This window comes from Myodes glareolus, chromosome 4 (assembly GCF_982192425.1).
Source record: "Myodes glareolus chromosome 4, mMyoGla1.1, whole genome shotgun sequence".
In the NCBI taxonomy this organism is placed as follows: Eukaryota; Metazoa; Chordata; class Mammalia; order Rodentia; family Cricetidae; genus Myodes; species Myodes glareolus.
The window spans coordinates 95,566,794-95,580,320 of record NC_142029.1 but is presented as its reverse complement, the minus strand read 5'-3'; the positions used below and the strand labels follow the sequence as shown (position 1 = coordinate 95,580,320).

Genomic DNA, 13,527 nt, shown 5'->3' with positions numbered 1-13,527 from the left:
TGGCTTAGGCCTGCTGAATGAAAAGCCTTGTGAAAGGAGATGCAGCCCTAATAATAACAGGCACGATCCTGTTGGCTATTCTGGGCAAGAGAGGCTTTGTGCCGCGCTTGATCTCTATCGATGCCTGCCATTCTTGCCCTGCTGTTACCTTTGGACTTCCTATTCTTAGAATCATTTTGAGCCCCGGACTTGGGGGATTGCAGCCCCCAGGACTGGAATGCCCAGCGTGAGTGGAATGCAGACAGTCTGAAGAATGGAGGTTAAATAAAGTTTGCCTTGTCGGCCCCTCTTCTCTTGGATGGCTGACAGGTAGTTTGGATATAAGAGCAATGGCATGAGCTGCCATGTAGTGCAGTCCCGAACAACCTTCTGGGTATAAGGACACGTGGTTGATGGTCCATCCTTGACCAGCATAGCCATGCCTGTCTCCAAGGAGATACATACTAAGGAAGCCTCAACAGTGACTAGGTGTCACTAGGGAAAAATACAGAAACGTAAGGAATAATGTTGACACACCTTCCAGGTTTTCAGCTGAGCTCCAGAATTGGTTTATCTGTGCCTGAGAGTTACTGAATCATGTTTGAAAGCAAGACAAAGGGGAAAGCCTTCATAATGATGAAACTAGATATCACTCAGCAAATATTTCTTGGGCTACAAGGTAGCCCAAGGTAGTACAATTTCTTGGGGATTTTGAAGAAGTACAAGGCATTGAATTCTTGTGGTACTGACAGTCTACTTAAAACATAAAGCTCGAAGCATGTGGGAAAGAAATTCATATGCCAGAGTATGTTAACTACACACCTTCGCGACAGCACCAAGTGCCGGAAGAGGCGTCAGGAAAGCACTTGAGCTGGGCCTCTCAGGGAGAGTTTCATGCAACAGGGAGTGAGTGTTCACATGAGACTTTGTGGAAGCAGAGACGAGAGCTTGAAGCAGTGTGAGGGTGTAGAACATCCTGAAGACAAAGGCCTCACAGGCCTCCTGACCGTACCAGATGGCAAGGAGGAAGAATAAGAGATTGTGTGAAAATCACCAATATCATAACTCCAGGGCAGTGATTGTAGGAGAGAAGGAGACTTTGGGTACAACCCAAAGATTACTTTGAGATTGGGGCCTGCTAGCATTTCTTCTGCAAGTGCCTGATACAGTGTTATCACAATTGCTTGTCTTGAAATGTGTGGTCCCACTTGTTGAGCTGTCTTGGTTTTCCATCATGAAGGCTGCTGCTGACTGTGGCTACTTATATGAATTATACTCTCTCAGTCTATTAGGATGAACCTAGGAAAAATATAGTGAATACATAAAGTTTGTAAACAATGGAAATTCACTTCTCACACTTCTCAGGACTGAGAAGTCAGGGTCCAGAAACTGACAGAATCAGTCATATGCCTACTTTTTGGTTCACAGATTTCTATCTCATTCCTATATTCTTACATGGTAAAAGATGAAACACCTCTTTTGGGGGCTTAAGTCTCTTTAGAAAGAACACTACAGCCACGTTCACAAGGGCTATGGCCCATGACCTAATTACCTCAGAGCCCATGCTCACAAATACTGTCTCTTCACAGCTGGGATTTTAAAGTATGAGTCTGAGCGGAGAGGTAGACAGCCAGCCTGTTGCCTTGAAAATGGCTTTTCTGAGCTTTCTTCTCTCTGCTACCACAGGTGGCTAGAAGTACAGGTGGCTAATCTAACGTGTCCCCAGCGCTGGGTGCAGTACCTCCGGCTTCTTCAGGAATCTATCTGGCCTAGTGGGGCGCTGTCTAAGTTTCCACGGCCTGGGAGGACTCAGGCACAGAAAGCAGCTACTGAGAAGCAGGCTTTGCAGAGCTTGATGAGTATCCTGCCAGGTAATGGGGCCAGTGAGATGGTGATACTTACTGTTAATGTATATTTTTTCCTCCCATCCTGCTTTGCCACTGCTGCCTGACATTCTTCCCTATCTCCAAAGGGCCCTTAAGGTCCCATTTCTCCAACTGATGGGAGGATGTGATTCTTCATTGCTCGCTCACGTTTGATGAGCAGAGAGTAGAAGGCTCACTTTGACCGCAGATACTAAGGAATAGGCGTGTGGGTTTAAAACTTTGGGACAGTTCTGCAAAAGCTATTGCTGCAGTAGCAGATCTCAGCACTGTTCCCACCACGTAACAATGCTGAGTTCTCTGCTAACTGATGGTATTTGGGGACTAGAGAAGAGCATGCTATCTCCTGAGAGCTCACACTTGATTAATTGTGTCCTTAGCAATAGTAAAAACACAGCCTTCTCTTGTGTTGTTTTTCAGTGCCAGGGAAGGCCGTTTGTTGCCTGTGGCTCTGGTAACCAGGGAAGAGTAATGAGTTCAGCTCTGGACAATCCACTTGAGTTACCTTTTCACCAGCCTAAGCACTGACCTCAAAAATATCTCTCCACCTTTGTGGCAGGTCGCAAAGCCCTTGAGGCGCATTCTAAGTTACATATATTTAAAAGCTGTATTTTTTCACAACTTCTCTCTGTTCTATGGTATTTTCATTTGGCTGTGTACCTTAGGGCTATCCTAGAAGTAGCCAATCTGTGGGCTAGCATGAGTTCTGGGAGATGCTCTTCTTTGATTCTAAGGCTACCGTGGTCTTACTTGGTTTTTCTCCTTCAGGTTTTTTAGTAAACATCCTGGGAGTGAACAAGTGCCGGCTGAGCTGGGGTCTGGTCTTGGAGTCATTCCAGCAACCCCTCATCAACAGGTAGGCCGGAGTGCACAGTACCCAGCACAGTGTAGGGAAAGCTGTCTGCTGTCTCAGGTGTAAGGTTGGTAAGGGCAGATCCCACTGTCAGAATAGGTCTGCACTTGTGCTGACCAAAGGGTCAGGATCCAGATTCTACACACACTCAGTGAAAGCTGTGCTGCCAGCTTCTGAGCAGTGACTTGGTGGTAGAAGGCTGCTGTGGGACCAGTCACTGTCTGTGTCTGGAAGAACTCAGTGCAGACCCCAGCAAGAGCTGCTAAAAGTGCTCTGCTAACCTCCAGGCAAGCACAGTCCTTGTGACTAAATTCCATAAAATGTCACTTTATACAATTACATCAGCACTTCAGCACTGTGCTGAGGAAGTGTGCTCAATGGTTTTCCCCAATATTTGTCAGTCCTATGTCAGGAATATGCCCTACCTGTTCAGGCTACGTAAAGTCTTTCACCACAGGTCCCCAGCTTCACAGCAAAGCTGTGATTAGTACTGAGATCAGAAATTGTCATTGTTTAGTGGGATATAGATAGGGTTGCATCATATAAAGGGACTAGAACCTAGACATTTCAGGAGATAGATCCCATCTCTAAAGCGAGACAGCTTTGAGGAAGTATCATATCCCCTAGCACCTGCCTTCTCAAGCCTCCATCAGTGTCTAAGTTCTCAACTCTCAGACTCAAGGACTCAGTTCATGGAGAGTAAATTCACTTTGATCCATCATCAGAAGCAACAGTCAGCTGTAATGACATCCCAACAGTTCTTCCCAACAGAAGAGCAGTTCTGCAGAGTAGTGCTGGCATGCTGGTGCCACTGTGCAGAGAATGTGGTTTTGCAGAGTCTGGTCTCCAGTACTGTTCTTGTCTTTATTGAGCTGTAGCTTTCAGTAGTGCAGTAAACACTGATTCCATGGCAGCTCTGCTACAGACTTTGCAGCTGCTGGTAACAGTTGAAGCATCTTAAAGTTCTCTCTAAGACAAGAGCTATATGAGGTAGGCACTCTTCTCAGTTGGTTCTATCCATTTCTTTCAGACATTTGATTTACTGCCTTGGAGACCTCATCCTGGAGTTCTTGGACATCAGTGACTCCGTTGAGGAGCCTGCCCCAACCACCTCTGCCTCAGATTCCCCGGGCAGCCTCAAGAGAATGGCTGTCTCTACCTAAGAGTCATTCACACCATCTTCAAAGGCTTGGAAAAGAGAGCTTTCAACCACCCAGAGACCGATTAAGATATCTGTGCCCTCTGGAGCTAAGAAGCTACCTTAATTAGCCTCCATCTCAGGGGCTCAATTCTCCTGCCAGATCTCCCTTAGTAAAGGTGATGGGCATCAGTATCCCAATTGCATGCATATCTGTTTCCATAGTCTTATGGCATGTGTATGGCTGCTGATGAGGAGGTCTTGTTTCTTTGGGAAAGGACACCGTGAAGCAGAGACTTCTTTGCCTTCTCACCATCATGGCTTACCAACAGCATGGCTCTGTGCATGTGTGCACCTAATCCACAAACGCACAAGGAGAAAACTATAGCCAGATTTCCTAGGAGGAGAAACAATCTCCTGAGCTCTCTTTTCCCACCTGGAAACTAAACGTTTATTCGGGATCACTCCTTTGCCCTGCCTAGTGCTGCAGTAATTCCAGAAGAGGGAAGGAAAGTATGTCTCGAGGGACTTCTTGCTCTTTGGCTGTTTTCTCACACAGTGGCCTTTTAGGGGATGTCAGGAATGCTGCTTCCTTGGGTGGCTATACTTTTCCTGTCCAGAAGGCTTCAGAGCACAGTCAAACTTCTGGTAAATCCACCCCACCCTTCACACCCTTTCCTGCAAGGGTTTACACTACAGATTTTCTTAACTCTCCTACCCAAGAGCAAATGAGTTTCAGGTTTGTAAGTTTCCCTCTATCCTAACAGAATTGCATGACAAGTTATATATTCAGCCTCAAGTTTTCCAGAGAGAAGGGAAAGTACTTGTTCCATGGCTGAGGGTGTACAAAGAACAGCAGCTGGGATAAGTGGGAATCCCCTCACAAGACTTTGGCCAAGAATCGTTTATTCTGAACTCATAATATAGCAAATTTGCAGAATATAGATTTTATTTCCCATTCCTTAATTAATCCTTATGAGCCTAGCAATAAAAGCTGAAGTATTCTGCGTCCATTGGAAATATGGAACAACTCAGAGGAACTGTTAGAAGAAAAGGGAGTTGGAGGGAGTCACAAAGGAAATGCTACTCCCAGTAAATGCTTATGAGTCGCTGGCGTTCACATGGTACCCATGGGAGACCATACCCAACCCCCTGCTCATTAGGATCCACATGGATGGGGGCCTTGGAGGAAGGCTGATGAGAATGGGGTGAGGCACCAAGAGCATTTTATTTTATGTAAGAGACCCACCTGCCCCAGAAGATAAGCTTTCCTCAAGAGGAAATGATGAAGATAACTAGGGAAATCATCAGGACCCATCTGGCTTTGAAGAAGACCTGCTAGGCTTGGGTGGCATGGTCGGGTCACGTGATCATCAGCGTGTGGAAGAGCCCGAGTGTCAGGGTGAGGCTCAGGCTGGGAGAATGAAAAGCAGGGAAGAACTGACTCCTCACTGGCCTGCTGCTTTTCTCTCCTTTTTGATCATCATTTGTTTTGCTCTGGCTTTTTTATGACTACGTTTACTCATTAATTCAAAATATTAATATCTGAAATAAGACCAACACTCTTTCTGTCTTGATGCTGTATCTAGTGAAAATATGAGGGATGAGCTCTTTCTGTCAGACTCTAAATGTGATCCTACCATTATTTATTGAAGTGCAAGAAAGCTGTATTTACTTATATAATATTATATAGCTATAATAGCCCACAATTTTTTTCAAGATATTGGATTAAGTTTTATAGAACCTAGAAGGAAAATGCACTCCAAGATCTGAGCATAGGAACATGTACAAATTTACTGTTAACAGAAGTTACCCTGACTTCCATTTTGAAGTTTCCAAAAAAACATGACTTTATGTTATAGGGGTGCCATGGAGTTTTGCCTATAAACACTGTTGTACACCACATCTCTAAAGATTCCCATCATGCGTAACTAACTCCGTGGCCCACCCTCACTGCTGGACTGTACACATTAAAAATGGTTGACTTACAGTAGTACTTACTCCCAAGGATACAAGAAGTACTAAATGAAAGTCAGACAGATAAAAGAATAGTTTTTCAAGGAATAAACAATGAGTGTGTGTTGATAGATATTGTCTCCGTAGGGATATTCATTCTGCCCATAAATCTCCTAAGGAAGTTGCCTTTTGTTGAGGTCATTTGCATATATTATCATTTATCCCAGTAGTCAACACCATGAGGTAAGTTCTGCCATGTTGCTACTTTATAGATGGGAAGCATGACACATAAGTTGACACATGACACATCAAGGAAGTGACAAAGCCTAGATCCAAGTCCCATCAGTCTCCTGAAGCATACTACAGACCACTCACTACTTACTCAGTACTAATGCTCACAGTCTTCAGCTGCCTTTTTGTCTTACACAGCAAAATCTGACCAGGTTCTCATTTAGTGAGAAGTCTCTATCCTGATGCAGTAGCCAGAGAGCTCCTGTAAAATGATCCAAAAGCAGATGCTTCAGGCATCGTGACTGCACCCTCAGCTGTGGCCACTCAGTTCTTCCGTGCTCATGAAAACAGCCACCAGCAATCCATAAATAAGGGAAGCTGTTTTCCAGCAAAGTGTGAATTAAAAGCACAGGCAGCTGGCCAGACTTGATCCTTGAGCGGTAGTTTTCAGACCCAGTCCAGTGAGTTACAAGAGTGCTACCCAAACTGCTATGTCTATGCAATTCACCTGCAATCTTGTTTAAAAAGAAAGAAAGAAAGAAAGAAAAAAGAAAGGAAGGAAGGAAGGAAAGAAAGAAAGAAAGAAAAGAATAGAAAAGAAAAGAAAAAGCAAGATTTGACTCAATAGTCTGGGATGGCATCCAGTAAAAATACAAATGCCTTGCTATGTGATGTTGATGACATACTTCCCACCCCTTTACTGAGGAGACAGGTGAAAGGCTTCCTTCAGGGACCCCACCCAGCACCTGTCACATGTCCTTTCTACCACAGTAATATGACTTTTCTTCCAGCTGAAGGCTCGCCTGTCCAGGATAGAAAAGGGATGGGCACTGGGGAAGAGCTGGTCATAGGCAAGGAGAGAGGAACTATGGTGCTTTTGTAGTTGAAGGCCCAGCTGGACAACTCTGCCATAACTTGACCTCTGTTTCCTTTCCACTGGAAATACCAGAAATCACAGAATAGTCATTCTCACTGCCTTTGTGGAAAAGAGAATGAAACCATTGAAGGGTGAAGTTCAGCTAACAAGCCTATATCATTACTTTGAGGTGAGACACTGCTACAGAAAAAATGGAATTCCTCAGGAGAGCATGAGGGAGCCATTGTCCCAGGCATCATTCCACATCCTGAGCCTTACCTGAAAGCTCCCATTGCATAGAGATAACACTGAGTGTCTTTTTAAATAAGCCCAGGGCAATGCAGAGATGGCTCAGCAATTGAGTACTGTTTTTGCAAAGAGATCAGTTTCCAGCATCCATATCAGGCGACTCAACTCCAGGAGATCAGTGCCCCTCTCTCTCTCTTTCTCTCTCTCTCTCTCTCTCTCTCTCTCTCTCTCTCTCTCTCTCTCACACACACACACACACACACACACACACACACACACACACACGGACATTCTCCCATACATATATCCGCATACACACATAATTTTAAAATCTAACCCAAAAGTAAGTTCAAGCACCAAGAAAGAAACAAGTGAAGCTCATTGGGACCTACTCCTGCGGTGAGGTAGCATCAGTGACAGGGCGGATCCCGCTCAAAGGTGGCAGAGGCCAAGTCACGTGGCGGATATTTGAGCTGCTCTCAAACTAACTGCGGCTTCCTGCTGTCTCCCCAGTCACTTCTCACTTGTGTCTAGTTCAAAGTCCCTGTCAACTCTGCTTCTTTGGACACAGAGCAAGCATGCAGCAGGAGGGAGAGAATGGCTTGTGATGGCCCCTCGCCAACGTGACATTGGATTTCTCCAAAGACCCCTCCTCCATCCTGCCTTTCCCAGCAAGCATGTCTAGAGAAGTCAGTGTTACAGGTTCTGAAGTGTGGATGGTTGCAGGTTGAGAGGGACCATGAAAGGAAAAGGAAGAACCGAATCCAAATTCAAATGCCGAGAGCATGGCGTGCTTCTAGAGACACGGTCTTTATGTAGCCCAGGCTAGTTTTGAACTCTCTCTCTAAAGTGCTGTGACTGTAACTACCATACCCAGCCAAAAACCATTTCCTAAAGTAACATTATCTACTCCACCCAAAGTAGACCCAGGTTACCAATCGGTGCTTGCTTAGCGAATACAGGCTAGTTGTAGGATTAAAGTGTCGCAGTGGTTGACCATATGTCTGTGAGTAGCCCACACTTGGTTCTCCTCCCTTACTCCAAGTCACCGCTGCACTCCATTGTTACATACAAGGGAGAATTGGCTAGGATTACTCAGAAACTTTAGTTTATAAGGGTGAGAACCAAGCACAGAAGTCTCTGAAAACGAAAAAAAGAGACCAACAGCCTGGGAAAAATGGCCCAGGGGTTAAGAATGTTTGCGGCTCTTCCAGAGGACCGAGTTCAGTTTGCAGGGCTCTGATAGTGCAGCTTGCCAGCACCTGTAACTGTAGATGCAAGGGATCTGATGGCCTCTTCTGGACTCTGAGATAACTACAGTCATATGCACATGCTCCCCCCAGACATACATATACATAATTAAAAATAAAATGTTAAAAAGAGTGAGACTTGACTAGGCGGTGGTGGCACATGCCTTTAATCCCAGGACTAGGGAGGCAGAGGTAGGTGGATCTCTGTTAGTTCGAGGCCAGCCTGGTCTACAAGAGCTAATTCCAGGACAAACTCCCAAGTTACAGAGAAACTCTATCCTGAAAAAAAAAAAGAAAGAAAGAAAAGGAAAAGAAAGAAAGAGAAAAAGAAAAAAACTCTGGCCTGCCTATATGGGTTAACATGAGTCTGGAGACCCGAACCAGTCCACTGACCCTCTTGCTGTAGAGCCATCCTGTCCTTATGGCTGTTAGATAGATTAACCTTGAGGCTATGTGTGAAGTGCCTGCACCCCATATCTTGCCACCAAGAGAAATAGACCTTGTTAGGGAGGGAAATCTAGAGTTCACATCCTGTATCAGGACAACTCCTGTGAAATCCAGCAGCAGCAGTGTGAGAGCAGGCTAGGCCCTTTTCATCTTCATGTGCTTGTGTGCTCAGCTTTCTACTCTCTAGGAAAGCGATTCTTCGCAGTCGAGAGAAGGCAGTTTTCATTGAGGCCTTCTGGGTCACTGGCAGAGTCACAGATTGTACGGCAGTAGGGGTAGAATTGAAGATGGAGATGGTTGAGGCAGGGGATTAGGAAAGAAAGCTTTACAGAAATCTTGGGGTTAACATTCTGCCCCGAACAACCATGCTCTTTTTTGATTCTTTCCAGCCTCTGCCCCCGATCTTGTTTTTGTTTCCACTGGGGAGATTACCTGATTACTGTCCCTCTTCCTGTGGACGTGTGACTTCCCTTCTACCCAGCAGGACCCATTAAAATTCCACCTTTTCCAATAAGCATTGTGTGATCTTATAGCCAAAACTGCCCTGCCCCCAGGTTTACATTGCCTCTGCAGTCAGGGCACATAGACATAATGTCTTCCATAGTTATTTGAGGGCAGTGAGCACATGTATCTCTTTTGTTCCTATTATATTCCTATGGCTGGATCTCTCTCTCTCTCTCTCTCTCTCTCTCTCTCTCTCTCTCTCTGTCTCTCTCTCTCTCTCTGTCTCTCTCTCTCTCTCTCTGTGTGTGTGTGTGTGTTTGTATTTATATAGGATGTCTCTCTTTCTGTGTGTGTGTATGTGTTTGTATTTATATATACACATTTGTACCAACTATGCCATACACATATATATATGTATATTAACTATGCCATATATATGGTAAGTTGGTATAAAATAAAATATTTATATATAATATAAATAATTTTATTTTTTTGGTTTTTTGAGACAGGGTTTCTCTGTAGCTTTGAAACCTGTCCTGAAACTCGCTCTTGTAGACCAGGTTGGCCTCGAACTCACAGAGATCCACCTGTCTGTGCCTCCCAAGTGCTGGGATTAAAGGCATGTGCCACCAACACCTAGCAATAAATATTATGTGTCTATCAACTATGCCATATATATGGTATAGTTGGTATAAAATAAATATATATTATATAATATAATAAATATATGGCATAGTTGGTACAAAATAAATAATATTTACTTAAAGATCATAAAATAATACAAATATAAAATATAAAATAATTAATTCTAAAGAAGTAATTTTCAAGAGACGAGAGATAAATGCAGAAACAAAGGATGGTGGCAAATGTTCATTGGTAAGACCTTATTATGTTCTTATTCACAGAAAATATTGAAAGTCTATTCTTATATTTCCTAGGCAAGAACCTGTACAATTTAGGATATACTGTGTGCAGTGTAAGTAAGGTCACATAAGGTTCAAAAACTGTAGTCCAGACTGACCTGGACTACAGTTCCAGGGGTCCTCCTGCCTCCGTCTCCCAGAACTGGGATTACATGCATGTGCTACCATTCTGCCACCCCCACCTAAATAAATAAATAAATAAAACAAAAAAAGCCCTCAATTGTACTAAGTTCACTTCACCAAGATCAGAGAAAGTTGTCTACCTAAAGAAAACACTGAGTGCCTTCCCACATCGGACTATCTGTAAGGAACGCTGCTGCCAAGAACAGATAATAAAGACAAGAACAGACAAAAAATAGCTGCTTCTGCTCACTGTCTGAATTCTTTAACACTGTCCTTGAGTTTCTTTGGCTCCAAGTTTAAAATCTTGCCTTACACCTCAAATTGTATCTAAGCAATGTCTTGGCGTCACACAAGACACCGAAACCCCTCATATTGAAGTCATCTTTTTAATGGAAGGATACCACAAATTCCTTACAAGATGGGTGTTTGCTATCTTCCATACTGTGTTGGCTGTTGTAGCTATGCATCTAAATCCAGATCAAAGGAGACTGCTGTCGTCAGAATGAAAACCAAGGGACCCAAGCTATCTGGCCACCTGTATAAGGTCTGTAGGGACAAGGTCGTCACCTGTTTCTGAGTCTGTGGCCTCCAGGGCGTGGTGGGAAAGACCAAGGATCAGGTGGAAGAATAAAAATGTCCAGAGAGTCAAGGCAGTATCGGAGCCCATAAAAGAACTCTATCACCTCAGTGCTTGAGTTAACGATAGTTTAGAATACACTTGTATAAACCGTGCATCTGCCGTGGAATAAGACCTGTTCCTTGTTCCAGGGCACATTTGCACAACACATGATGTAAAATTGTATGGAGCCAAGACTGATTATGTATCCACCCCTGGGGAAGATTGGTCATTCTCCAGTGTAAACCTCCTTGGGATTAACCACTTATTCCAATGGAGAGCACTGGATAATTAATACCAGACCTGCCCCAGCCCACTCTGAATGTCTTGCATATGGGTGAAGACCCATAAGCTTCCTCAGCCTATTTGGATGAGGTAGAGACTCTGATGTTCTAGCATGTGAAAAGAGAGTGTGTGATTGCACAGAGGCGGCCGTGTGGGGAGCGGAGCCATTTATAGGGCAGATTAGAGAGGAATGATGTACACGAGTGAATCCGGCAGTCATGGCTGTGAGCTTTCTGTTTGCCAGTAACATAACTGCGTCCTTCTTTTTAGCATTCTGGAGAAACTGAGGCAAGGGCCTGTATTTCAGCAGCTCTGTATCTTGCAGCTTGAGGAAGGGAAGGAATACCTGATGTTAGGCCGACATGACCTGAGTTTTTTATGGGGTTAGGGTTTCTGTGGAATTTTTCCAAATGATAGAAATTTTCCTAATCTAGTCTCTTTCCTAGTAGCCAGCCTTGAATCAATGGTTCACTTTGTCCAGTTCCTTCTCTATGTTCCTTCCTAGGAGAGTTGGGGCGAAGGTGCTATTCTTAAAAACTAGGCACACAGAAATCATCCCAACAACAGCAAAAACAATTTAAAAGCTCCTCCTATCTCTCTCATGTCTCCTTGCCTCATACAGCCCCCCTCATACAGCCCCCAAATTCATTTTTTCTCAGCTTATCTTCTCTTCATGGTTGACTTGGACACCCCAATGTCTTTGATAATTACATGGTATCCACTTAAGGGTACGGCCCTCATTTCCCTGGTTGATATTCTATCAGGGATATCAGCGTCATTGCTAAGGCTCAGGATAAACACTCTGATGAACTTTCTCCGTCTTGTGCCCTGCTCACAGGCCTGGAGTTCAACTTCCCTTGGTTTTTACCTCAGATTCCAAAGCCAAGGGGTTTTAATGACCCGTTGAGCTCTCTGTTGTGAGAGCTGTTTTGGTGCTGGGCTGGGCAGCACAGCCTCTAGAAACACTGACGAAACTGCTTTCCCTTCCTGCCCCCACCCCAGTTATTGCTACAAGTTCATCCTCTGAGAAACTTTCCAAAAGATATGAGAACAAAGCTGACCACTTAGGACTAGGGAGAGCCAAGTGACATGTAAAAGCCAAAACGCTGCTGTTCCCTGTACCTGGTCATGGCTCTGCATACCCCACCCCACCCCGTGGATCTGCTGGTGGACTATGATAACAAAGAGATACCTTTGAGAGTTTCTCTTCAGTCAGTTGCTTGAAACACATGCAACTTACTTCCGGAGAGGTACCTGGCTGGCAGATTCCTTGGAGTCTGCCTTCAGACTGTCTACACTGCTGTCTTTCTTTCTGGGCTGTAAACTCCCCACAGGCAGCCTGATTCCGTCTCCCCAGCACTGAACAATGTGCCTGGCTCCAAGTTTCCGCCTCACATATTCTGTCACGTAGCAAATTCTCGGGCGACCAGATTCACCCCTCAGCCCTCGCTCAGGCTAGTGATGGTGGTGGCAAACTTCATGTACTCTTGCTTGATGAATAAATGAAGTTGTCCGGTATCCTCTCTCAGTGAACAACACTTTTCTTTCCTTCCGTTGAACTTAGAAGTTTCTCTGCCATCTGGAAGTTTTCTTCCCAGCTTCCTGTAGATATGAGCCCCCTCCCCCCATAACCCCCTCAACTACCCAGAGACAGCAAGAACATCCTGTTCTGAGCAAGCAAACGGGGATGCCTCGGGCTTTGCCTCCCCCAGAACTCTCTTCTGCTGTGCAAACATATCAGGGGAGGGAAGGTCACGTCACCTTTCTCTCAGAAAGAGGGGTCTCAAGTCAGTTCCACAGCTTCTGTTGCTTCTCTCTGAAACTTTGTGACCTCCTGGGCTGCTGCCACAGTAACGGGCCGGCTCCTATGGCCAATGCTTTTGACTCAGCCTGGCTGATCTGAGGTGGAAATGGATCCCAGACTGGCAGCTCTTACTCCTGTCCCCTCATAAGCACAGATCCAACTGCAGTCTCTCAGTGGCTGGGGTGAAAGGACCTCGGCACCATGAGGAATTGAATGGGCTCAGAGAAGGTGCAGATTGTGTGTCGGTACCAGACTGACCTCCCAACTCCTAAACAAACTCCTAGATCAGAGGTGTTTTTTATAGATTTTTTTTTTATCATGAGCAACTCTCAGTGGTTCTTCCTGCTCTCAGGAATACCCACCACAGTAAGCAGGTACTGGTTCAAACCTGAAAGGAAGCATGGCCTTGCCACGGGAAGACATGATTTATGGCAGCCCTGAGACTCCTGTAGGTTACCCATGTTCAGCTCTTCAGGAAGCACCAAGGAAA

General features: G+C 44.9%; 1 protein-coding gene across 1 annotated transcript in view; it reads left to right on the top strand.

Moving 5' to 3' along the window:
* Snx19 (sorting nexin 19) overlaps positions 1–5,413 on the top strand; it is a 35,042-nt gene extending 29,629 nt beyond the window's left edge. Inside the window, exons 9-11 of the mRNA XM_048458683.3 lie at positions 1,666–1,850; positions 2,631–2,718; positions 3,746–5,413. Of these exons, the coding sequence (XP_048314640.3) occupies positions 1,666–1,850; positions 2,631–2,718; positions 3,746–3,878 (406 nt within the window). The 3' untranslated portion in view covers positions 3,879–5,413. The remainder of the gene's footprint in view (positions 1–1,665; positions 1,851–2,630; positions 2,719–3,745) is intronic.
* Positions 5,414–13,527: the final 8,114 nt, after the last annotated feature.